Here is a 26,917-nt window from a genome sequence, read left to right on the forward strand (position 1 = left end):
ATAATCGCTTCTGTGTTCTATTTCTGTGAGACCACTGTTTTCATTCCTGTGTACAAGTGAGAATGTAAGATATTTGACATAGATTATAAATAGTTCTCAAGATGCTAAAAACACATCGAAAGGTGGTGTGAGTGGAAACAGTTTTCCTAGTTGAAAGGCAGCAGTCCAGGAGACAATATGAAAGTAACTTGTACTAGCATTGAAAAAAAAGACATGGCCCATTTTTTAATATCTCTTGAAGGAAGTAATACCAGATTTGCTGGCAGATTTAAGATGAAATGTGAGAGGAAGAGTTCAAGAGGATGCTATTTTTTTTTTGAGCAGAGAAACTAAGAAGAGGAAGATTGAGGTTAAAACAGATGTAGACAGAAATGGCCGGAGTTCTATTTTCATCATATTAGAGAAGACCGTCAGACATCCCCTACAGAGTTTAGTAAACAAATTGAATATCTAAATCTGGAAGAGGTATTAAATGAAGATCACATAAAGCTATGAGTGCTGTATTCTACCAAAATGATATATTCAATGCAAGACTTTTTCTCTTAAGATACACTTAAAAATAACCCTCACTTTAGCTGGGAACTGGTGCCTTACACCTGTAATCCTAGCTAATCAAGAGGCTGACATCTCAGGATCACAATTCAAAGCCAGCCCAGGCAAGAAAGTCCATGAGACTCTTATTAAACCACAAAAACCCAGAAGTGGAGCTATGGTTCAAGTGGTAGAGCAGTAACCTTGAAGAAAAAAATCTCGGACAATGCCCAGGCCCTGAGTTCAAGCCCCATGACCAAAAAGAGAAAAATTACCCTCTCCTTGCCCCCAGTGACAATAAATATATTGATTTTGTTGTATTTCAGGATCTTCAAGATGAAGTTCAGAGGGAAAATGTTAATCTGCAAAAATTACAGGCCCAGAAGCAGCAAGTACAGGAACTCCTTGAAGAACTAGATGAACAGAAAGCCCAGCTGGAGGAACAACTCAAGGAAGTCAGAAAGAAATGTGCAGAGGAGGCCCAGCTGGTAAAGTCTGTTTATTGTATATCTTCTTTGATTTTCCTCACTTAAGATGAAAATATATTCTCTATTGTTATGTGGCAGTCTAGTTATTAGCATTTGGCACATTAGAGGCATAATGCTCATCAGACAGTACAAGTTCTCTTTAATGGAAATAGAAAGACACTATTTTAGAAAATATTTTAGAAAACATTTCCAGAAATATTTTGGCGTATGTACCATTATTGGGGTTTGACCTCAGGGCCTCTAGCTCCCCCTCAGCTTTTTCATTTACAACTGCCACTCTACTACTTGAGCCAGAACTTTACTTCCAGCTTTTTGCTGATCATTGGACAATAAGAGTCTCTTGGATTTGTGTTCCTGGGCTGGCTTTGAACCTTGATCTTCTGATCTCAGACTCCTAAGTAGCTGGATCATAGGCTTGAGACATCAGTGCCTGCTTTTTTTTTTTTCTTTTTTGTCAACTATCCTTCAACTATATACTCCTGCCTTCCTCATGTTTATCTTTTATGACCAAAAATAATCCATCAGAAAAATACTAAAATAGTAAACTAAATTAACATTTTGGTGACGTTTTCCTTATCCTTTCTTTTCATTTACTCTCATGTTCAGATCTCTTCTCTGAAAGCTGAAATAACTAGTCAAGAATCACAGATCTCTACTTATGAAGAAGAACTGGCCAAAGCTAGAGAAGAGCTGAGCCGCCTACAACAAGAAACAGCAGAATTAGAGGAGAGTGTGGAGTCAGGGAAGGCTCAGCTGGAACCTCTTCAGCAGCACCTACATGATTCACAACAGGAAATCAGTTCAGTAAGTGAAGCAAAAAGTGTGCTGAAATGGACTCTCAGCTAGCCTGCTAGATAATAGTGCTTCCTACTCCTATCTATTTCATTTATGATTTAATTTTTAGTCCTTTTATACAATTACATTTCTTTTAGCCAGATTCATTAAAATTGTCACATATTTTGTACTTCTGTTGATCATTGATCACTGGAGTAGTAGATAATAGTGTGGGTTTTAGTTAAGTGCTCTAGGTTTAGATGCTGGGTATGCCATTTACTAGGTGAATCATCTCAATGTCAGATTCTTCATGCTTAAAATGGGGAGCTATCAGTGCCCCCTGTGTCTTAGGAATGTTGTGAGGATAAATGGGGCAAAAACCTATGAAATGTTGTAGACAAGATTTGGTACATAAATGCTTGATAAGTGTCACTTACTTTTATAAATAATAATCTACTCTTATTCTAACTTTAAAATCAATTTTGCTTGTATAGAAATCTTTATTATTTTAATTATGTAAATATGGAGTATTGTGTTTGATACCATATATAGATCCTTCACTTGTTTGTGTCTAGGCTTTTCTACATAGAGAATAGAGAATCAAAATGAGATGTTTACATAAAGCATAGATTTCATATAGTCCATTTCTTTTGTTGTGAATTTGAACAAACTGAAACAAAGGAAGTTTATTTGTCATTGATTATATAACCTTTTCAAGAGCTTCTAAAATATGTCTTCTAAAACTCATTTGGGGTTCTCAGTTATTGTATATAATGAATTTTTTCATGTTTCCTCTCTCCATCTTATCTGGCAGGTGACAACTTGTTTATCTTGCAAGACATGGCTTAAAGTCTTATTTCTCTGTCCTTCTGTTATAGTAATACAAGAATTAGCTTCTTAGCCCAAGAAAACTGACCATTTTTTAAATAAAAGTTTATACATATTTTTTTGATTTGCTTTTGTGTATTTGCCTGGCTGGTTTTTTAAATTATCATTTAGCATGTTTCTTTTTCCAGTATAGGTCTTCAATATATAGATAACACAAAATAGTTATCATAGTAGGAATGCTACCAGATAAGTGAATATGATATTCTTCAAGGTAGTTTTTTTGTTTTGTTTTGTTTTTGTTTTTTTTTGGATCCGGTCGTGGGGCCTGAACTCTGGGCCTGGGTGCTGTCCCTCAGCTCTTCAGCTCAAGGCTAGCGCTCTACCACTTGAGCCACAGCGCCACTTCCGGCTTTTTTCTTTTTGCTTATGTGGTGCTGAGGAATCAAACCCAGGGCCTTGAGCATGCAAGAAAGCGCTCTACCACTGAGCCACCTTCCCAGCCCTTCAAGGTAGTTTTCTCCTCCCTCCCTTCCTCCCTTCTTCCTTCTTTCCTGCCCTCCTTTCCTCCCTTCCTCCCTTCCTTCCTTCCTTCCTTCTTCCTTCCTTCCTCGTCCTCCTTCCTTCCTTCCCTTTCTTCCTTTCTTCCTTCCTTTTCTTCCTTTCTTCCTTTCTTCCTTTTACTGGGGTTTTGAACTTGGGGCCTCATACTTGCTAGGCAGGTTATCTACTATGTGAGTCATACCCCAGCCCTTTTTGCTTTAGTTATATTTGGAGGAGGGTCTTCACCCTGGTAACTGATAATCTGCTTTATGCCTCCATAAATTCATTGTTTTTGGATTTTTGCATATAGATTAAGCCAAATAGTACATAATATTTTTCAAATTATTGCTTTTGATTTGTTTTGATATTTTTTTCTTCAGATAATTTTGCTATGTAGTCCCTAGGCAATTTGAACTCTTGATCATCTTGCCTCAAAGTCCTGAATGCTGAGATTATTCCACATCAGTTGTGTACCACCACACCTGGCTGTTGGTTTTTGGGGGGTTAATAGTGCCAGAGCTAAGATACTAATTTGTTTTTACCCTCATCTTGACTTCCTTTCCCAACAGGAATATAGCTGATTCCATAGCCTTTTCTGTTTTCCTTTAGCTTCTGAATCTCTCTTAAAACTTAATCACAGACTCTCCTTTCTTTTTATTTTGCTATCATTCCCTCCACTAACCTAGACATCTGAATCAAAATTCTTGGAGGTTTCAGAAGATTTGCAAAAACAAATACATTATACTGGAATTTCAAGAGAACTTATTGGTAGAGTTTACTGAACCCCTTTTTTAAAGTCATGCTGCATTCCCAGAGGATTCTTCTGGCAAGAAACAAATTTACCATTTACCCAAGTCTAGGGTTGTAGCTATTTTTATGTTAAATATATTTCTAGCAATAAATTCTATTTCTGTTTCTACTTTATATTGACAGATGCAAATGAGACTGATGGAAATGAAAGATCTGGAAAATCCTAATAATCAATCAAATTGTTGCAGTAGCCCACACAGCATTCTTGTAAATGGTGCTACAGATTATTGTAGCCTCAGCACCAGCAGCAGTGAAACAGCCAACCTTAATGAACATGCTGAAGGCCAGAGCACCCTAGAGTCTGAGCCCATACACCAGGAGTCTCCAGTGAGTCAAGTGGTTCCATAACCTTCACCATTCACTGTAGGACAAAAGATTGATGCTGAGCAGAGATTTATTGGCATCATATACAATATAAATGCTCTCGTGACTCATTTGAAGATAATAATAATTTCTTTTTGTACAACAATGAGTCCTAATTCAGTAGTTTTAATGGCTTTAACTAGTATTGCATGTAATTTTAACTAGTGTTTTTGTTTAGTTTTGTTTTGTTTTTGTTTATTGGTCGCTCGAACTCTGGGACTGGGTGCTGTCCCTAAGCGCTTCAGCTCAAGGCGAGTGCTCTACCACTTGAGCCACAGCGCCACTTCTGATTTTCTGGTGGTTAATTGGAGATAGTCTCATGGACTTTCCTTTCTGGCCTGGCTTTGAACCGTGATCCTTAGGTCTCAGTCTCCTGAGTAGCTAGGATTACAGGCATTAGCCACCAGCACCTGGCTACTGGTGTGTTTTTCAATAGGGCAAATTTAAAAAAAGAACAGTACTTCTGTTGGGCATGATTGTTTAAAAAAACATACACACAAGTACTTCTTTTTTTTGGGGGGGGGGATCCAGTTGTGGGGCCTGAACTCTGGGCCTGGGTGCTGTCCCTCAGCTCTTCAGCTCAAGGCTAGCACTCTACCACTTGAGCCATAGCACCACTTCTGGCTTTTTTCTTTTTGCTTATATGGTGCTGAGGAATCGAACCCAGGGCCTCAGGCATGCAAGGCAAGCGCTCTACCACTGAGCCACCTTCCCAGCCCCACAAGTACTTCTTTTTATTTACAGTATAATCATCTCATGTCAAGAATGCAATAGTAGCCTCCCATTTGTCTTCTGGCCACTAAGATGTACCCTTCCAAACTACTCTCCCTATGGTAGTAATAGATTTAGGATATAAATCTTGTTGTAGTGCTTCTGGTTAAAAGTTATTCAAGAGTTTTTTTTTACTGTTCTCTTGATTTAGATTACTGGATAAAAAGGCTTAAGAATTAGGGAAATTTGGGGCTGGGAAGGTGGCTCAGTGGTAGAGTGCTTGCCTTGCATGCCTGAGGCCCTGGGTTCGAGTCCTCAGCACCACATAAGCAAAAAGAAAAAAGCCGGAAGTGGCACTGTGGCTAAAGTGGTAGAGCGCTAGCCTTGAGCTGAAGAGCTGAGGGACAGCGCCCAGGCCCAGAGTTCAGGCCCCATGACCGGACCCCCAAAAAAAAAAAAGAATTAAGGAAATTTATTTTACCCTTATATGTTTGAAGGATAATCTAGTAATCCTCTTTGTTTTTCTTTTTCTTCTTTTTTTTTTTTTTTTTTTGGTTGGTCATGGGGCTTGAACTCTGGGTCTGAGCACTGTCCCTCATCTCTTCAGCTCAAGGCTAGCACTCTATCACTTGAGCTACAGCACCACTTCTGGTTTTCTGGTGGTTTTTATTGGAGATAAGAGTTTCACAGACTTTCCTGTCAGGTCTGGCTTTGAACCGTGATCCTCAAATCTCAGCCTCCTGAGAAGCTAGGATTACAGGCATTAGCCACCCGACAGGATTGTGAGTTCTAGACCAGCTATCCAAAACAACGAAATATAAAAAAAAAATAAGCAACATGATTAAAATTGTGAGAAATATATAGAGATATATTAGGAAGGTTGGTAGTCTAAATGAGTTTTGACCTAAATCTAAGCAGGTAAATTGATGGGATGACAATTTGGGGAGCTATTAAGGATACAAAATTGTATAGACTTCTATAAATTTAAATTTGGTAGTCATAGATATATTGTTCTGTATTCTTTCAAACAAAAAGAGGATTATAGCTGGGTGGCTCATGCCTGTAATCCTAGCTTCTTAGGAGGCTGAGATTTGAGGATCACGGTTCAAAGCCAGACCTGACAGGAAAGTCTGTGAAACTCTTATCTCCAATAAAAACCACCAAAAAACCAGAAGTGGTGCTGTAACTCAAGTGATAGGGTGCTAGCCTTGAGCTGAAGAGCTGAGGGACAGTGCTCAGACCCAGAGTTCAAGCCCCATGACCAACCAAAAAAAAAAAAGAAAAAGAAAAACAAAGAGAGGATTACTAGATTATCCTTCAAACATATAAGGGTAAAATAAATTTCCCTAATTTTTAAGCCTTTTTATCCAGTGATCTAAATCAAGAGAACAGTGAAAAACCCTTGAATAACTTTTAACCAGAAGCATTACAAGATTTATATCCTAAATCTATTGTTTTACTACCATAGGGAGAGTAGTTTGGAAGGGTACATCGTAGTGGCCAGAAGACAAATGGGAGGCTACCATCGCATTCTTGACTTGAGATGATTATACTGTAAATTAAAAAAAAATGATAATGAGGATGGAGAAAAAGGGAAGATTTTGAAAAAGAGGATGAGACAAACTGAACAAGATTTGGAATCTTGATTTTTTTTTTAGCTGTGGGATGATGAAAAAGATAGTGGTTAAAGATGACCTGACAGTCTCTAGCTTAAGTGGCTTTGATGCGTTGCTTACATCATTTTTCTAAGACTGATTATAGAAGAAGAAATCATTCTGTGACTATGTGTTGCTTATCTTCTTGTTTGCATAACTTGTTTTCTTTTATGTCAGTTTCTTCTGCTGGGCATAATTCCAGCCTCATGAGAAACTGAGGTAGGAAGATCATGATATGAGGCCACCCCTAGGCAAAAATGCCACTACCTATGTGAAAAATAATATTGTTAATCCATGTTACACTAATATTTTGTAAATAGGACTAGAAGTATAGGTCAGTGATAGAGAGATTGTCTGGGCCCTGGATTTGATTCCAGCACCAAAATCAGTCAAATATGTAGGTAGGTAGGCAGGCAGGCAGGCAGGCAAGCAAGCAGGCAGATAGAGACAATATACATAAGTGCTTACCTAGCATTCTCAAAGGTCTGAGTTCGATCCCAGCACACATATAAATACATATGTAGATTATATGTACATACATATATGTGTAGGTAGGTATGTGTGTGTGTGTGTGTGTATATATATATATATATATATATATACATATAAATTTTTATGATTTTTTTGGGGGGTAGGCAAGAAGTAGTCCTGAACTACCACCTTCTGATGTGACTGATGAAAATGAAGTACTGACTGTAACTGTTAATGAGAAAGTTAGTCCTGAATATGATAATGATGGACATTCGAAAGAGGTAAACATAATTTTGTATTTGAAGGTCCTTAAAGATTCTTATCACTAATGTGTTAAATGTTCTTTTGGGGGCAATAATAGGGTTTGAATTCAGGGTCTCACACTTGTTAGGCAGGCATGCTACTGGTTTGAGCCATGCCTTCACCCTTATTTTAAATATTCTTTATTACTGAAAAAAAAATTTTTTTTTAGGTAAGGGGTAGGTTTATTCAGTAGGCTGGGAAAGAGAGAAAAGAGCTAGAAAAGAGCAGAAAGAGAGCTAGAAAAGAGCTAGATTCAGTAGGCTGGGAAAGAGAGAGAAAAGAGCAGAGAGAGAGCTAGAAAAGAGCAGAGAGAGCTAGAAAAGAGAAGAGAGCTGGGAAAGAGAAGAGAAGGAAAAAGCTGAGAGCTAGAAAAGAGCTGAGAGAGCAACTGCAAAAATTTTTATTGATTTTGAAAGCACATGTATGATATGAATATGAGTTATTTTAATTTTAAATGTTACATTTTAAAACTTTGATTCCTAAAAAGTTTTTTTTAATTAAAAATTATTTTTAGGAAGATCCATTTAATGTAGACTCAAGTTCACTGACAGAACCAGCTGCAGATACAAACTTGGATTTTTTCCAGTCTGATCCTTTTGTTGGCAGTAAGTATCTTTGTTATATAAGTTTAGCAAAAAATAAAGGCAGGGGTGGGGGTATTAGAACTCAGAGCCTTGCACTTGGTAAGCAAGTGCTCTAACATTTAAGCTACACCTCTAGCTTCCTGACAAAGAACAAGACTTTTTAATGTATAAGCTATCAGAATTATGGCTTCAGGGCTGGGATGTAGCTCAGTGGCAAATCGCTTGCCTAGCAAGTGCAACGTCCTGGGTTTGATCCCCAGTACCAAAAAAGAAAAGACAAAAAAAAATACAGTTAAAAAAAACCCAAACAGAATTATGGCTTCAGTTTTTGTTTTTGTTTTTTTCTGATGCTATGGTTTGAACTCAGGACCTTGGGCCTTGCTCATGCTAGGTAAGCACTCTGTCACTTGAGCCATAATCCTATCTCTTTCTTTTTTTCATAGACTCTCAAAAGTTATGCTTAGACTAGTATGGACCCTGGTCCTTCTACTAATACTTCTGTGTAGCTGGAATGATAGGCACACACTACAACACTATGTTTTTATTGATTGTGATGAGAGTCTCACAAACTCTTTGCCTAGACTGGCCTCAAATCACAAATCATGTTAATCTTCCAAGTACAAGTAGAAGTACAAGTACAAGTAGGAGTTCCATTTTGATAGCACATTTGTTAACAAATGTAGAGGTAAGTAAGAGTTTATATTCTTAAATTGCTAATATTTATCCTTGACAGTTAACTGAATCTTAGGACTATTCTTTGATTATATTTTATGAACCCCCCCCCAAAAAAAGTATCCTCATTACCTGACTTTGAAATGGTAACCTCTCTGTATAACACCTTAATAATAATACCAAATTATACTTTTTAAAATAGGACCCCAGTACCTCGTGTTTTGCATAATGGACAGTGCAGTATGTGGAAGGGAAAGGGAATCACAGAAACGGCAGAACAGTGGGTGAACCACAGTAACATTGATACTCACTTGACACTATGTGGGATATGAACATTACAACTTGGGGGGAGTAGGGAGGAGTAAGTGGGAAATAAAGAGGGTTCATGCCTGTAATCCTAGCTACTCAGGAGGCTGAGTTCTGAAGATTGAGGTTCAAAGCCAGACTGGACAGGAAAGTCCGTAAGACTCTTATCTCCTATAAACCTCTAGAAAACTGGAAGTGGAGCTGTGGCTCAAGTGGTAGAGTACTAGCCTTGAGCTGAAGAGCTGAGGGACAGCGCCCAGGCTCAGAGTTCAAGCCCTACAACCGACCAAAAAAAAAAGGGGGGGGGGTGAGGTAATGGTGATTAAAAACAAATGTACTTACTGTCTTACCTAGGTAACTGTAACCCCCAACACCAACTTTTCAATTTAAAAAATTAACATTAGAAGTTTTAAATCATCTTTAAAAAAAATAGAAACCCAAAGGAAAGACATGTTATAGAGCAGTAATTGGAGATTGGATTCTGAAGTTAACCAGTAAATTAGTTGCTTAAAAACACTAATACTAGTTCAGGCATGGTTTCATGTACATGTAATCCAACATTTAGTAGGCTGAGGAAAGAGGATTGCATGTTCATGATTAGCCTGGGCTACAGAACTAGAGCTTGTCTCCAAAAACAAAGAAGCCAACTCTGAACTTTTAAAACAATGAATATAGCTGGGCGCTGGTGGCTCATGTCTGTAATCCTAGCTACTCAGGAGGCTGAGATCTGAGGATCGTGGTTCAAAGCCAGCCCGGGCAGGAGAGACCTTGAGACTCCTATCTCCAATAAACCACCAGAAAACCGAAAGTGGTGCTGTAGCTCAAGTGGTAGAGTGCTCGCCTTGAGCTGAAGAGCTGAGGGACAGCGCCCAGGCCCAGAGTTCAAGCCCCATGACCGACAAAAAAAAAAAAACAATGAATATATAGCAGAGTCAGAAATCTGATTCTTACCCCTTAAGTTACTTATGCCTTATTGAAAAATTATATAACTTCAATAAACTAAAATGATTAATGCCAGTGTACACTATATTAAATATCACTTGTGTCAATGCTCTTTTGCATTATGTTTTACTTCCTAAATTAACTTGTGAAACTCAGGAGAGTCTTGGACAAGTGGTAGAGTACTTGCACTTAGCCTTGACCAAAAAAAGCTCAAATCATATTAATCATCAAATCATATTAAGTATCAAATTACTTTGCCCTGCTAGGTGTGGTGGCTCAAACCTGTAATTCCACATACTTGGGAAGTAGATATTTGGGGGATCATAATTTGAGGCTAGCATGAAAAACTTCTTTACCAGTGTTTGGGCACAGTGGCATGCTCCTGTTATCCCAGTTGCTGGGGAAAGACAATGACTGACACAGTGACACATTTGTCATCCTTATAGACACTGAGAAGTAGAAGGATACCAGCTCAGACTGGTCTGAGCATAAACCAAGACCCTATCTGGAAAATAAACAATACAAAAAGGGGCTGGTGATGTGGCTCAAGCGACAGAGTACCTGCTTAGCAAGAACCAGGCCCTAAATTCAATCTCAGTACCATCACTACCAAGTCATTTTGTCCAATTTATAATAGGAGTGTTTATCTTTTTTTGTTAACTTGTAAAAGCTCTCTACATGTTCCAAATACACTCTTACCAAATATATTATTTGAAATATATCCTTAGCATTCTATGTTGTCTCATGTTCTTAATGTTGTACACAATAGTTTCTAATTTTGATGGTGTTCAACGTATCTATTTTCTCTTGTGTATTTGTTGTCATATTAAGAAATGTACTACTACCTAGTACAAAGTAGCAAAATTTACTCATGTATTTTCTTCTGAGAGTTTTGTACTTTTAGTTTTTATATCTAGAGCTTTAATTCATTTTTCATTTTTGTATATACTGTCAAATGGAATCCATTGTCTAAGTACTATTTTTGAAAAGACTATCCTTTCCCCATTGTGTGTTCTTAATGCCCTTGTCAAAAATTGGGCTGGGAATGTGCCTAGTGGCTAGGCTTTGTCTAGCATGCATGAAGCCCTGGGTTCCATTCATAAACATAAACAGAAAAGGCCAGAAGTGGCTCTGTAGCTCAAGTGGTAGAGTACTAGCCTTGAGCAAAAGAAGCTCAGAGACAATGCCCAGGCCCTGAATTCAAGCCCCAAGACTGGCAAAAATACTACTAATACTAATGTCATAAGTCAGGTACTAGTGGCTTATGCCTGTCATCCTAGCTACTCAGGAAGCTTAGACCTGAGGATTGAGTTTCAAAGTCAGCCCAGGCATGAATTCTTATGAGGCTCTTATCTCCAATAATCTACTCAAAAAAAAAAAGCCAGAAGTGGAGCTGTGGCTCTAGTGGTAGAGTGCAAGAGTTGAGCAAAAAAGCTCAGGGACAGAGCTCAGGTCCTAAATTCAAGCCTCAGGATGTGCATTAATTAATAGGTAGTTGTTAATTAAATGGTTTACCTCTGAACTACTTAATTCTGTAAGACGTTCCCCATTGAAGCTCATTAAATCTTCATTCCTAAAATGATGATCCATCCATTATTCTTATGAAGAGTAGCTTTTGTTAGTAAAATTTTTGCTGATGTTCCTGTCTTCCCCGTAACTGTCAAATTGTAGTTTATTCTATTAGATTTACCTTTTTTATGAGGTGTATTGAATTCAGGTTTTATTCTTTATTATCTTAAATATTTCCTAAAATGGGTAATATTCATAATTTACTTTGAATACAGCTATTGTAACTAACTTGCTTTGTCTTTGTTTGAAAATTACTGTTTCACTAATGATTCCACACAATGTAATTGCAATTATTGTAATTGTAATCATGTAATTGTAATTTCTGTTTATTTTATCACAGGTGATCCTTTTAAAGATGATCCTTTTGGGAAAATTGGTCAGTATATAAGAGTTCCATTTTAGCTTTAATTCAACTTTTAATTATAAATTTATGCTGTATATAATAACACAGAAGTAACAAGATAGGAAGTTACAGGAAATTGAGCTGTTTTAAAATTGAGTTTTGAAACTGCTCTAAAGCCTTAGTACAATGCTGTTTGTGCCTGGCATTTTCTGAAAGGGAGTAGTATAGTCTTACGAATTTGCTTAATAAAAGGTTAGCTTTGGCTGGGAATGTGGCTTAGTGATAGAGTGCTTGCCTCACATGCATGAAGCCCTGGGTTTGATTCCTCAGTACCACATAAACAGAAAAAGCAGAAGTGGCACTGTGTCTCAAGTGGTAGAGTGCTAGCCTTGAGCAAAAAAAGCTCAGGGACAGAGCCCAAACCCAGAGCTTGAAGCTCCAGGACTGGCCCCCCCCCAAAAAAAAAAAAGTTAGCTTTGTTATTATTATTTGGTGTATATGTGTGTACACACATGCACTGGTCCTGTGGCTTAAACTTAGGGCCTGTGCACTATCCCTGATCTTCCTTTGCTCAAAGCTGGAGTTCTACCACTTGAGCCACAGTTTCACTTTTGGCTTTTTAGTGGTTAAATGGAAATAAGAGTTTCACAGACTTTCCTCACAGACCTCTTGAGTAGTAAGGATTGCAGGTATTGGCCACTAGTACTCAGCCATTTTTTGGTTGTTGTTTTCTGTTTTGTTTTTTGTGGTACTAGAGAATGAACTTAAGAGTTTTACATGCTAGACAAGTGTTGTAAAACTGAGCTATATCTCCTAACCCCCAGTTTACTTCTTAAAAGTAATATTCTGTAGTTAGGCAATAGTGGCTTATGCCTGTAATCCTAGTTTCTCAGGAGGCTGAGGTCTGAAGATCGCAGTTCAAAGCCAGCCTGGGCAAGAAAGTCCATGAGACTTATCTCAAATTAATACCAAAAAAACTAGAAGTAGAACTGTGGCTTAAGTGGTAGAGCACTGGACTTGAGCAAAAAAAGCTCAGGGATACTGCCCAGGCCCTGAGTTCAAGTCCTAGCACCAGCACCAAAAAAGTGATGTTGACTTTTAATTTCTCCTTATTGACTAAAGTTTAGATGAGCATAATATACACATTACTATTGAGCTATGTATATATAGCCTGTTTATATGTGAATGGGAAACATGCAACCATCTTGAAGAATTACTAAACATTGGCTTTTTAAAGTACCCTTTTAATCATTTTATAAAAACAAAATAAGTCTTGTTTACCATTTAGTTTTGTTTTCCAAACCTGTTGAAGAATATTGGCTGTTAACTTTGAGCTGAGAGAAAGGAATAAATTGAAGTTTTTGTTGTAGTTTTCAGTTATAATATGCATAGAATAAAGGGAATTTACTTTAAATCCCTTAAAAAAAATTTTTTTGGAGGGGGGGTCCAGTTGTGGGGCCTGAACTCTGGGCCTGGGCGCTGTACTTCTTCAGCTCTTCACCTCAAGCCTAGTGCTCTACCACTTGAGCCACAGCGCCACTTCTGGCTTTTTTTTTCTGCTTATGTGGTGCTGAGGACTCAAACCCAGGGCCTCATGCGTGCAAGGCAAGCACTCTACCACTGAGCCACCTTCCCAGCCCACCTTAAAATTATTATTGAGAGTTAGGTTGTTTGTTTGCTTTTTGGTAGTATTAAGGCCATGCCCCAAGTCCATTTTATATACTAATAAAAAGTATAAGTTTAGTAGGTAAAAGGCTCTATATTCTTAATCAAAATCACAAAGGAACTTGAAATAGATGTTACTATACAGTTGAAAATGTCTTTTTACTAAGGCAGTGCTTTTATGCTAGGAAAGTTAGTGAATGATTTTTTAATCTCTTACCTTTCTACTTTATATTTTCTTAGATCCATTTGGTGGTGATCCTTTCAAAGGTTCAGATCCATTTGCATCTGACTGCTTCTTCAAACAATCTGCTACTGATCCTTTTGTCACTTCAAGTACTGACCCTTTCAGTGCACTCAACAATAACAGTAATACATCTGTAAGTAGAAGGATTAAAAGCTGTTACATTGAATGGATAACTAGTGTTGTAAGGGAATTTCCTGAATACACAATGGTGAAAGTCTTTTTTTTTGGTTATGTATAATGGGTCATATAAAAAGTTCTCTCATTCTGACACTTACAGTTTTTCTTATTTCATACTTTGATTATCCACTAGTATTTCATAATTTGATCATCCATTAGAATTAACTAGGTGACTTAGTATCCAAAAACAAAATCCATCTTTCAAGGGATCAAATTTTGTCTCAATGGCCATATTAAAAATAAGCAGTGGGAAGTTCATAAGCCAGCCTTAAATGAAATTTCCATATTTGGTTATTATTGAAAAAACGTTATGTAAATTACTTTATAGGTACCTCTGGAATGTTAATCTTGCAAAGAAGTATAAACCCCCACTTAGGAACATTAAGCTCTCTTGAGTACATACATAGCTACAACAATTACTATTTAGTATTCACATGCTATGATCCAGTTACCTCTATATACCTTACATTCATTATTTCTAATTTTCACATTAACTTTTCAAGGTAGGTGTTAGTGTCTCTGTTTTAAAAAGAACATCAGGACCCCAAATTAATGTGCCCCATTTCACACAGCTAAAGTATTATGTCATTTGGGAGGCTATTAAAAACTCTTTATGTTAGGAATGTTTGGGAGGCTTTAAAAATATGGATGTTTGAAAATAACTCAAAATAGAGAATTCTGAAATATTTTAACAAGCCTCATGTACCTATCACCCAGTTTCAGAGCCTAGGAGTGATTTAGTAGTTTCTGTTGGTTTGGTTTTGAGGCAGTAGTTTGATATTTATAAACTGGACTCAGAAAGGGGCAGTTGATTGATAGACATCCAAAGCAAAATATTTTATCTTGTAAAATGCTTTTAGAATAATATTGCTTTATTATTATTGTTGTTGTAAAGGTGATGTTCAGAGGGGTTACAGTTATATGAATAAGAAAATGAGTATAATTCTTGTTGAACATTGCTACCCCCTCCCTCATTTTCTCCTGCTTTCCCTATCCCCCACTTCCCTCCCCCCAAAGTTGTAAAATTCATTTCGAACATAGTATCTTGTATCATTGTTGCATAGGTTACATAAAAAGAGTAATTGCTTGTTTTTTATACTCTTGAATTATTTCCCTAACTGAATTCAGTAGTTTTCCTTAGGCAACAATTAGTATTTTTCCAGTGACTTAGAGAAAATATCTCTATAACTAAATATTTTGGTTTCCACAGCCTACTGGATACTCTGTATCGCAGTGAGGATTCACTTGCCAATTTATTTTTGTGCCAGTACTAGGGCTTAAACTCATGGCTTGTATTCTTGGTTGATGCCCTACCACAACCAGATTTTTGCTAGTTAATTGAGGATAAGAATGATGGACTTTTTTGCCCAGGCTGGCTCTGAACCTCAGTCCTCAGAGCTCAGCTTCCTGAGTAGCTAGCATTATAGGCATGAGCCACCAGTGCCTAGCTTCATTTGCCAAAATTTCTAAAATTGACTATAATCAGTGTTCTCCTCTTACCTTATTCTACCCTTTCATTCTCTATTTCTTTCATTTAAAGAACAAGCTAATTAGCACTTCCTAATTAAAACCTAACACATTCCTTCTATTCTTTTCCCCTGCTGAGACATTTCTACCATTTGTTGTACTTTTTTCTCCTCAGTTTTTAAAATAAATATTGCCCTTACTGACATTTCATAACTTCTCCACTCAAAGAGTTGGCAATATAATAATGGCTATAGTTTATTTAGTCTCTCCTATGTCCCAGGAATGGTGCCAAGCTCTACATCATTTAGTAGTACAATAGTTTTATGAAACATAATTTCACTTCCTTTTAGTTTTGAGGTGCTGAGGCTTAAATATAGGACTTTAAACATGCTAGTGTGATGACATCACTGAGCTACATCCACCTGTATATTCCCCCTACTTTTGTGTGTGTGTATGTGTGTGCATCCTAGTACTGGGGCTTGAATTAAGGGCCTATGTGCTGTTTCTTAGCTTTTTGCTCTACCACGTGTGCTGGCACTCTACTTAAGCCACAGCCCCACTTTTAGCTTTCTGCTGGTTAATTGGGCTAGCTTTGAGCCAGTATATTCAGATCTCAGCATCTTAAGTAACTAGGATTATAAATTGAGCCCCCAATGCCCAGCTTGCCCCCACTTTTAAGATAAAGTAAACAAGGCATAAAAAGATTAACTTATTATTACAGATTGTGTGGTTCCATATGTGAATCCCCAAGTCTTTTCCTACTAACTACAACTGATTTTTGCTCTGTAATAGGCATAAATTAAACTGAACAAATTATCTTCCATTTTCTAGCTAGTATATAGTAGCATTGAACGGGTGTTAAATCATAATGTGAAGTAGGGAGTGGATAGCTGAATTAGGAAGAGTGAATTGGAGCTTGTTTCTGGTGGCACACGTCTGTAACCTTGGCTGAGATCTGGAGAATCAAAGTTCAAAGCCAGACAGAGCAGAGAGGTTGGCAGGACTCCATGTATAATTAACCAGCAAAAAGCCAAGCTGGAGGTATGGCTTAAGTGATAGAATACCAGTTGAACAAGCCCAGCAAAGCCAGGGCTCTGAATTCAAACTATGGTACCAGCAAAAATAAAAGAACTTTTTTTTTTTTTGTCAGTCATGGGGCTTGAACTCTGGGCCTGGGCGCTGTCCGTGAGCCCTTCAGCTCAAGGCTAGCGCTCTACCACTTGAACCACAGCACCACTTCTGACTTTTTCTGTTTATGTGTTGCTGAAGAATCAAACCCAGGGCCTCGTGCATGCAAGGCAAGCACTCCACCACTGAGCCACCTTCCCAGCCCCAAATAAAAGAATTTGAATGGTATTCATGGGACACTATGTTGAAAATGAACTATACGGGGCTGGGGAAGTTGTCTCAGTGGTAGAGTGCTTGCCTCGCCTCGCATGTATGAGGCCCTGGGTTCGATTCCTCAGCACCACATAAGCAGAAAAAAGCCGCAAGTGGCACTGTGGCTCAAGTGGTAGAGTGCTAGCCTTAAGCAGAAGAGCTGAGGGACAGCACCCAGGCCCAGAGTTCAGACCCCACAACCAGACCCAAAAAAAAAAAAAGAAAATGAACTATACAACTTGTGCATGGAGATGGGATGGAAAAACTGGGAAAGAGAAAAGAAGGGGTGACACTGTCCAAAAAGAAATGTACTCTTCACCTGATTTATGTAACTGTAACCCCTCTGTACATTACCTTTATAATAACAATAAAAATGATTCAAATTTTTAATTTGAATGATAAAACAAAAAAGTGAAAGCCAAAAGTATTAGGGTTGTGGCTCAAGTGAGGCTCTGAGTTCAATCCCAGTAATATCAGAAAAAGGTTAGCATTTTCTTTCTCTTTTATTACATTTGTTTTACTTGGAAGTTTTTTGTTGTTGTTTAAGACCAGGACTCAAACTTCAGTACCTGATGCTTTACACTCCTTGGCAGGCACCATTCCACCTGAGCCACAACCTCTACTTGGAACTTTTTTTTTGGGGGGGTGGGGGGGTCCGGTCATGGGGCCTGAACTCTGGGCCTGGGTGCTGTCCCTCAGCTCTTCAGCTCAAGGCTAGCGCTCTACCACTTGAGCCACAGCACCACTTCCGGCTTTTTTCTTTTTGCTTATGTGGTGCTGAGGAATGGAACCCAGGGCCTCAGGCATGTAAGGCAAGCGCTCTACCACTGAGCCACCTTCCCAGCCCTACTTGGAACTTTTTAAGTTAACATCTGGCACTGTCCTTTGATACCAAGTTGTAATATCCAACTTCTTGATCATTGGAAACAGAACCTAAAATATAGATAACATTGATGGTTATGAAGCAGAATTGGATATAAATGTTTGGAAACTCTCTTCACAGCCTTTTCTCTTAGCATCTGATCATGTTTTCAGCTAACCCTTTAAGAAAAGCCTTGTATCAGAAGGAAAATTCAGTTATCTTTCTGAATATGCAATTTCTTGGAAACTGGTTAACAGTAATAAAGATAATAGTTCAATGGCAGAAATGTATGGCTTCAAGTGAAATTCTCTCATTGTAGCCTGTCACTCTTGCCACTTAATTCCAAACTTTGACAAAATTTATTATTAAAAATACAGCAAGATCTTTGTAACAAAAATATCCCTCCATGTGTATATGCATATGTGTGTGTTTTTTATAAGAGGCAGAGTTAGTGCATCTAGTGTACATATGGGACTAGATAGAGGATATTATTGGAAAAACTCAAAATCCAAATAAAGTCTGTGGTTTATAGTTTCATACTGATGTTAATTGTTAATTCCTTAATTGTAGTAGATATACTGTAATTGTATAAAATATTAACATTAGAGGAAGCTTGGTGAACTGTTTGTGGGAACTATATAGTCTTTATAATTCTTCCATAAGTCTAATTTATTTAGAATAAAAAGTTAAAAAGCTGGGTATCAGTGGCTCATGCCTGTAATCTTAGCTACTCAGGAGGCTGAGACTTGGGGATCATAGTTTGAAGCCAGCTCAGGCAGGAAAGTCTGTGAGACTCTTATTTCCAGTTAATCACAGAAAAAGCTGGAAGTTGTGCTGTGGCTCAAGTGGTAGAGCACTAGCCTTGAGCAAAAGGAGCTCAGTGATAGTACCCAGGCCCAGAGTTCAAGCCCCAGGACCAGCAAAAAAAAAAAAGTTAAAATTTTATGCTTCTATACAAGTAGCAGTATTATGAAAAAGAAAGAAGTATCATCAGAGTTAGATAATAATCACTTCTACAGAAAAAAGGGTGGGATTGTGATAGAAGAGGGGCAAATCAAGTCTTCTGGAGTGTCTATATTCACAGTTAAAGAAATTAGATGGGGCTGGGAAGTTGGCTCAGAGGTAGAGTGCTTGCCTTGCATGCATGAGGCCCTGGGTTCGATTCCTCAGCACCACATAAGCAGAAAAAAGGCAGAAGTGGCACTTTGGCCCAAGTGGTAGGGTGCTAGCCTTGAGCTGAAGAACTGAGGGACAGCACCCAGGCCCAGAGTTCAGCCCCCACAACCTACAAAAAAAAAAAAAAATGGAGAGACAGAGAGAAGAAGAAAAGAAAAGAATAGGTATCATTTCTATTTAATAGGACTGAAAATTAGTAGGGGGGAAGTATTTGTTATGTTTGCATTTCTTATGGAATTTGAGAGGGCCATTTTGAGGGAGTAGCAGTAGGGTTTCAGATATGAAATGTTACTTCTCTCATTCATCATGGATTTGTATAATTTGTTTAGGGGGAAACATTGAAGAACAATGATCCTTTTGCTCCTGGTGGAACAGTTGTTATTGCAGCAGCTGATTCAGGTAAAGAAATTTACCAGTGTTAAGGAATGTTAAATGTTACCCTTTAAGCTTTTTTTCCCCAAAATATTTTTTATTAATTTTGGCTTTTGAATTGTAGTATATTATTTCTAATTATAATTTTCTATCAATAATAGTGACCAGTGTTTGTATACCATTTTTTAGTTTGCTTGTTATTCATGATCTCATTTATTCATGTTAAAGGTCTTTGTAGAATATATACTCCATCCAATCAATATCAATAAAACCAATAAGAACTGTTTGCTTTATAAAAGGTAGTATTGCTTTGCATCTTCAGAGTCAGCATTGACTCTTAAGGAACCTTGGCCTAATTTAAAGGCTTCCAGATAGTAAAAATTGTTTTGAAAATACAAGAAAAAATCTGTTAATAATACAGAGAAAAAAATTAATATTCTTCTAGTGTCCTGTCTTCATACTCCATTTATATTATCTAATATTCATTCAGCAACTCTTTAAGTGATATTTCCATTTTAAACATCAGGAAACTAAGAATCAGAACAATAAGTAACAATCAAAATTATTCAGCTTATTATTATTATTATATTTGAGCCAGATAAACCAGTCAACTAAATTTGAAACCTAGGTCTAAAGGAACCTTAAAGCTAGATCTTATGGAATCTAACAGAATCTAAAAGCTCTTTTCAGCTGAACGCTGGTGGCTCACACCTGTAATCCTAGCTACTCAGGAGACTGAGATCTAAGCATGGTGGTTCAAAGCCAGCTTGGGCAGGAACACCCGTTAGACTCTTATCTCTAATTAACCACAAGAAAACCAGAAGTGACTCTGTAGCTCAAAGTGGTATAACACTAGCTTTGAGTGAAAAAGCTTAGGGACAGAGGCCAGACCCTGAGTTCAAGCCCCATGACCAACAAAGAAAACAAAAACAAATAAAGCTTTTTTTTTCAACTAAGTATGCTTCTTTCCCACTGTTCATTGAAAAATAAAACAGGTGAGCAGGCTAGCTATTATGTAAGAGAAGCAAATCAAAGAAAAGCAAACTCAAATGTCTAAATATTTCAATCTCATGCTGCAAGTAGAAAGCTTTCTTTTCCCAGATTGCTGATTATAGCAGAATAAGGATTATAAGCATAGAAAGAATATTAGAAATGCCCTAGCAAATTGGATTTTTTTATATTGAACAAATTTTAAGGAGATTTAGCACAATGTGATCATTTGTTTTCAAGTTGGAAGTAACTCCCAACATGAGTAGCAAGAGTGAGGAATGTAAGATTTAGTATAAGGCCAAATATTGATTTAAACAAAAACTTAGAGAAAACGAGAATTCCAAAAGACTTACTGTATTAACACTGGTTATATCTTTTGAAACTATGTGGCTGACACACAGTGGCTTTGAATCACAATCCTCAGATCTCAGCCCCCTGAGTAGCTAGGCTTACAGGCATGAGCCACCAGTGCCCGGCTCTTTCTACCTTCTTATACGAGGCAGTACTTCTTTTTTTTCTGGTTTTTTTTTTTTTTTTTTTTTTTTTTTGCTGGTCGTGGAGCTTGAACTCTGGGCCTGGGCACTGTCCTGAGCTCTTCAGCTCAAGGCTAGCACTCTACCACTTGAGCCATAGCACCCACTTCCAGCTTTTTCTGTGTTTGTGGTGCTGAGGAATCGAACCCAGGGCCTCATGCATGCAAGGCAAGCACTCTACCCCTGAGCCACATTCCCAGCCCCACGAAGCAGTACTTGTTAAAAACATTCTTCAGTATTATTGGTGATCCCTGAATAGGTGAAGCTTATCAGAGTAAATATGTTCATTGCAGCACTATGGAGAATTGCACTTTGAAGAATTGGTTAAGCATTGTTTTGATGGTTACTGAAAGCAGTAGCCTTTTTTCTCTCACACACCTCCAAGTATTTGGCAACTGTAATTTCTTATTCAGAACACCTCCTTCAGAAGCTCAGATGTGTTGCTTTGCTACTTTTCCTGCTTTTCCCAGTTAGCCCAGTAGTTATTTTGTTTGTTTGGATATGTCACTAGGGCTTCTCAAGGGTAGGAACTGTATCTCCCTATTTTCTAGAACCTTGTATAGGTCAGCAGGTATTTGTCAGTGGTTCTTTGTTGGATAGATCTTATTTCCTGTTTTCAAAGATAATCATGGTACAAACTTGGACACGGTACAAAATATAGTTACTGCACAGAGAATGAAGAAATCACTGCTTGTGTGAATTACTGACATAGGTTACACTAGATTTTTTTTTGGGGGGGGGGGATCCGGTCGTGGGGCCTGAACTCTGGGCCTGGGCGCTGTCCCTCAACTCTAAAGCTCAAGCTAGCGCTCTACCACTTGAGCCACAGTGCCACTTCCGGCTTTTTCTTTTTGCTTATGTGGTGCTGAGGAATCGAACCCAGGGCCTCAGGCATGCAAGGCAAGCGCTCTACCACTGAGACACCTTCCCAGCCCCATTACACTAGGTTTTATGGATGAGGTAGTATTTGAAACAGCCTTTGAAGGACAAGTGTGAAGACTGGAATTTATTGTATATATCTTTTTTTTTTTAACTTCCTGTGATTCCAGCACTCAGGAGGCAAGACAGAAAAGTCCCAAGTTTGAGGCCATCCTGGTCTGTTGCTAACTGCAACCTGAGGCAGTGCTGTGGGATACTAGGCTGAAGAAAATTAGAAAAATACAGATATACACAGATAGAAAAGGAAGAACAGAGGTCTCAAGGCTCTCCTGCACTGGGGCCCCAGTTCCCACAAACAAGCGTATTTATTTGAGTTCACACAAGGAAGGTTACCATGGATACATGCAAAAAGTAAAGCATCTATATTAATATTACAATCAGAGCTAAAACAGAATTTGTGAGAGACACTGGTTCCTTTATTCTTTTGAGACAGGACATTGCAGCCCAGGGAAAGTACGGACACACGGTGTTCACTTATCTAACCCAAGGTTGACTTCTCAAGGTCTTTTTTTTGGTGGGGGGGTCCGGTCGTGGGGCCTGAACTTTGGGCTTGGGCTGTCCCTCAGCTCTTCAGCTCAAGGCTAGCGCTCTACCACTTGAGCCATAGTGCCACTTCCGGCTTTTTTTCTTTTTGCTTATGTGGTGCTGAGGAATCGAACCCAGGGCCTCATGCATGCAAGGCAAGCGCTCTACCACTGAGCCACCTTCCCAGCCCTCAAGGTCTTTTGTACTGCCAACAAGTTTCCCCAGCACAGCTACCAGTCTAAGGAAATGCAAGAGGGGCTGCAATCCATTCTCCTCACCCTCTCCAGAGCTGTGGTTTCATCCTTCCATGGCCAGCTCTCAGCCTTCTTAGTGCTGTTGAGATGGGATTCCAATCTCAAACCTTTTCCAAGTTTCATAGCTCAGCTTCAGAGTTCTCTATACTGGCTTGTACATAGTGACACTTATCTAAAAAAAAAAAAAAAAATTTCCAGGTGCCAGTGGCTCACACCTGTAATCCTAGCTATTCAGGAGGCTGAGATCTGAGGATCGTGGTTCAAAGCCAGTCCAAGCAAGAACGTCTAGTGAGACTTATCTCCAGTTAACCACCAGAAAACTAGATGTAGAGCTGTGACTCAAATGGTAGAGCTCTAGCCTTGAGCTGAAATGCTGAAGGAGAGTGCGCAGGCCCAGAGTTCGAACCCCACAACCAACCAAAAAATAAAATCAAAAATTAAATTTATAGGAACTGTATTATTGATGTTTATTCTAGAGTCTTATGGTCAGAGGCATGGCTTAGTTGGTACTATGCTAGCCAATGAACAAAATTCTCAGGTACTAAATGTGAGTTCTGGTCTCAGACCAAAGTAATAAATAAAAGTACCTAAAAGTAGTTCACCTGTATTTTATCTTGAATCATTAACCAGTTAATTTATGTTACTGGTATACAAGAATATACCATATGATCATATGGATTATCCGTGTACAGTACTGTCTTTATGAGTATCAGTCAGAAATTAAGGGACTCATACTTGGGATTAGATATTTTTCACCAGTCTGAATATTACCAAACAAAAGAGGACATGAAATTTGATGGGGGTATTTTGTTGTTGTTGTTCTATTGCACTGATTTTATTTGCTTATTTTAGCCACAGATCCTTTTGCTTCTGTTTTTGGAAATGAATCCTTTGGAGAAGGATTTGCAGACTTCAGCACATTGTCAAAGGTAATCTGCAGAGATTAATGAAAAGGGAAAATACATCAGAGGAGCAGAACTCTCTTAGACATTGCAACTTGATTGCAATAAGTCAGATCAAATACTAATTTCGGACAAAAATAAAAGATAAACTATAATCATAAACATACACAGACTATGTTGATATGGGTAATTATAATTTCCCACTGAAAAGTTTGCTCAGCAACATCATATTTAGAATCTTATGTCCATTTTAAACATGTTTCTTTGAAATGTATTTTTCCTCTGTATTCCACCTGGGTCATAGAGGTAATAGTCATCCATCCTCTCCATATTAGCTACTTGATTTTCAGACTCTGAGGCTATTAGGGTCTACAGTGATCTCTCACCTATGGTGGGAGTTACATTCCAGAGATCCCCGTGATACGTAAAAATTCACGATGTAGCAGTATTGTCCTTCGCTATATCATGGTTCACTTATTGCTTCTTTGCAGATTTTTGCCTATCATAGGAGTCTCTGCAACATAACTCCATAGATAATGCCATAGGTGAGGGATCACTATTTATGTGGGTTTTTTTTTAAAAAACCCAATACAGTATAATAATAATAAGTATAAGTAGAGTGAAGAACAACTATACCTAAGGTACTTAATATACAAATTACAATACTAAATGTTCACTACCTATTTTCCACCATAGATCTAGTATTGATTCAGGCCAATAGAGAAGGATTCAGGGTGTGTCAAATTGTCTGTATTATTAACCCCAGTGAATCTGGTCATGTATAGAGACAAATTTTTACAACTAGATGGAGAATGCTACTCTTATCTGTTTGATAGAGGCCAAGGATGCCATTAAGCATAATACACTTCTTACTTCTACAACATAGAATTATTCTATATAGCTGGGTACTGGTGGCTCATGCCTGTAATCCTAGCTACTCAGGAGGCTGAGATCTGAGGATCTCAATTCAAAGCCAGCCTGGGCAGAAAAGTCTGTGAAACTCTTATCTCCAATAAACCACCAGAAAACCGGAAATGGCACTGTAGCTCAAGTGGTAGAGCGCTAGCCCTGAGCTGAAGAGCTGAGGGACAGTGCCCAGGCCCAGAGTTCAAGCCCTCAACCAAAAAAAAAAAATTATTCTATACAGTAGTCCCACTGTTGAGAAACAATGACTAGAGAAATCTGAAATTATAAACTGGTTCATTACAGAAAAGTAACTCTTTCATAACTCCAAATATTTGAAAGGTAGAATCTTCAGATCTGTATTTACTTACTATTCTATGAGATCAGTTGTTTAAAAAATGACTATTTAATTTGCCTTTATAGTTTGTCTAGATGCCATTTTCTTTTAATTAGTATTCAAATCTTTCCTATATTTAAGTGGATTGAGAAGTGAGGAATCACTTATCAATTTTCATCTGGCTCAGATATTCATTTAAAGACAGGTGTATATATGGCCCCTTTAAAGTAGACCTCAAAGAAGGCATTGGTTGCTCACACCTATAATCCTAGCTTTTCCTTCAGAAATGAGAATTGAGGTTCAAAGCCAGCATGGCCAGACAGATTGGTGAGACTATCTCCAATAAATCAGCCAAAAATATAACTGGAGACATTGTTCAAATAGTAGAGTATCAGCTGTGAACTTGAGGCCCTGAGTTTGTCCTAGTACTAGTACAAAAAAAAAGAAAGAAAAGAAAGAGGGGGTCTTAGGTGAGTAGTTTTTCAAAAGATATTGTCTGTAATTTGACATCTTCAGTACACAGTTGGCTTGTTTTAATATGATCTAGTATTTTTTATAAGTAGTGAGAGTCGCTGTTCATATAGTAGTGATTCCCTTTTTAAATCCCATTTGTCCTTGAATACAAAAGGTAAAATGTCTGTGCTCTAGAAATTAAAATAATGAGTGTGGCTAATGCTCCCATCATTTTTCTAAATGCTGTATGATATGAAATGCACAGTTTGCTTGGTTTTATTTATATAGCCCTATATAAATATTTCTTTTTAAACAAAGGTTAACAATGAAGATCCTTTTAGTTCAGCCACATCAAGCTCTGTGAGCAGAGAGATAATTCCAAAAAATGTGTTTGAGGAAACATCAGTCAAGAGTGAAGATGTACCCCCAGCACTGCCACCAAAGATTGGAACTCCAACAAGACCCTGCCCACCACCACCTGGTATGAGAGTTGGTACCTTTCTTAAATCAACTTGATGCCTTTTCTCTTTCTGAAAATACTGTGTAGACCTTACATAAAGCCATTTTATGTAAGTATGTAAATCAGACACATAGCAGAAGCTTGCTACTGTCATCTGTTCAGGTCTCAGTACAGAAAGATAGGTGCCTAAGAGATAAGTATGTTCAACTATCACAAACTGCCTTTTTAACAGGAGCTTCTTCTCCCCCCCTCCTCCCTTCCCCCAAATCACTTTAGAGAAATAGAAAGTGGAAAAGAGGAAATACGAGTAAAATCTCTTGGTTCTTTTTTTTTTTTTTTTTTCCAGTTATGGGGCTTGAACTCAAAGCCTGGGCGCTGTCCCTGAGCTTTTGTTTTCTACTTAAAGCTAGCACTCTACCACTTGAGCCACAGTTCTACTTCCAAATTTCTGTGGTTAATTGGAGATAAGTGTCTCACAGCCTTTCCTATTCTGGTGTCAAACCATGATCCACAGATCTCAGCCTTCTGAGTAGTTATGACTACAGGCATGAGCCATCAGTGCCTGGCTGATCTTTTGGTTTTTGAAAGTGTACCAATTATCATTTGTATACCAGTTTCCTGTATTATTGTTTTAATTTTTAGAAGAGAAAGTTAATTTGAAGTCTCCTTTTCCTACAAAATGCAGTCTTCTTTAAATACTTTAATGTGAGAAAATAAAGCTTCTGGTTTTCAGCAGTATAGTAGTTTAAAAGTGTGTTGCCCTTCTTGAAGGAATTTTTTTTCACTTCTGTGTTTTATAATGGCAATTAAAAACTAGTTTGGGTCCAGTATCAGTATCCCTCAACTGAGATCCTCATACTTAGTTGGTTTGTTCATGCATGATAATGCTCTACAACTTGAGCCACACCTCCAGTCTGCATTTTGCTGCTAATTGGAAATAGAGTCTTATAGCCTTTTCTACCTGGGCTGTCTTTGAACTGAAATTCTCTCCAGGTCTCTTTCTAATTTAGGGTTACAGGCATGAACCACCAGCACCTGGTTCAGGAACATATTCTTCATAGCTTCATTTTCTTTTTTATTTAGTATTTGTATGTTTAACACTGTAAAAGGGAATGGGTTGTTTCATGACAAGTCATGAAAAGGTAATTGCCCTAAATACTTGTACTGTTGCTAAGCTGCTTAATGAGAAGATATATTTGGCACATTAGTTGTTTAGTCATATATCATTCTTTGGTAAAATTCAACCCCATTAGGTTATCATTCTTGCCTTTTCACAATAGCTTCTCCTATGGAGCAGATTGTTCTTTTTTTTTTTTTTTTTTTTTTTTTTGGGTCCGGTCATGGGGCCTGAACTCTGGGCCTGGGCACTGTCCCTCAGCTCTTCAGCT

The 26,917-nt window shown here is 38.0% G+C and overlaps 1 protein-coding gene across 4 annotated transcripts in view; it reads left to right on the top strand.

The window, feature by feature from the left end:
• Eps15 (epidermal growth factor receptor pathway substrate 15) overlaps window positions 1–26,917 on the top strand; it is a 118,901-nt gene that overhangs the window by 83,146 nt on the left and 8,838 nt on the right. For all 4 annotated transcript variants that reach the window (XM_069987240.1, XM_069987243.1, XM_069987241.1 and 1 more), the window contains 10 exons: window positions 858–1,019; window positions 1,626–1,823; window positions 4,095–4,298; window positions 7,336–7,452; window positions 7,989–8,079; window positions 11,888–11,923; window positions 13,796–13,932; window positions 19,191–19,260; window positions 23,327–23,403; window positions 25,388–25,550. In XM_069987240.1, the coding sequence (XP_069843341.1) occupies window positions 858–1,019; window positions 1,626–1,823; window positions 4,095–4,298; window positions 7,336–7,452; window positions 7,989–8,079; window positions 11,888–11,923; window positions 13,796–13,932; window positions 19,191–19,260; window positions 23,327–23,403; window positions 25,388–25,550 (1,255 nt within the window). The remainder of the gene's footprint in view (window positions 1–857; window positions 1,020–1,625; window positions 1,824–4,094; window positions 4,299–7,335; window positions 7,453–7,988; window positions 8,080–11,887; window positions 11,924–13,795; window positions 13,933–19,190; window positions 19,261–23,326; window positions 23,404–25,387; window positions 25,551–26,917) is intronic.

Source organism: Dipodomys merriami, unplaced genomic scaffold, assembly GCF_024711535.1.
Source record: "Dipodomys merriami isolate MVZ:Mamm:240054 unplaced genomic scaffold, mDipMer1.0.p SCAF_34, whole genome shotgun sequence".
In the NCBI taxonomy this organism is placed as follows: Eukaryota; Metazoa; Chordata; class Mammalia; order Rodentia; family Heteromyidae; genus Dipodomys; species Dipodomys merriami.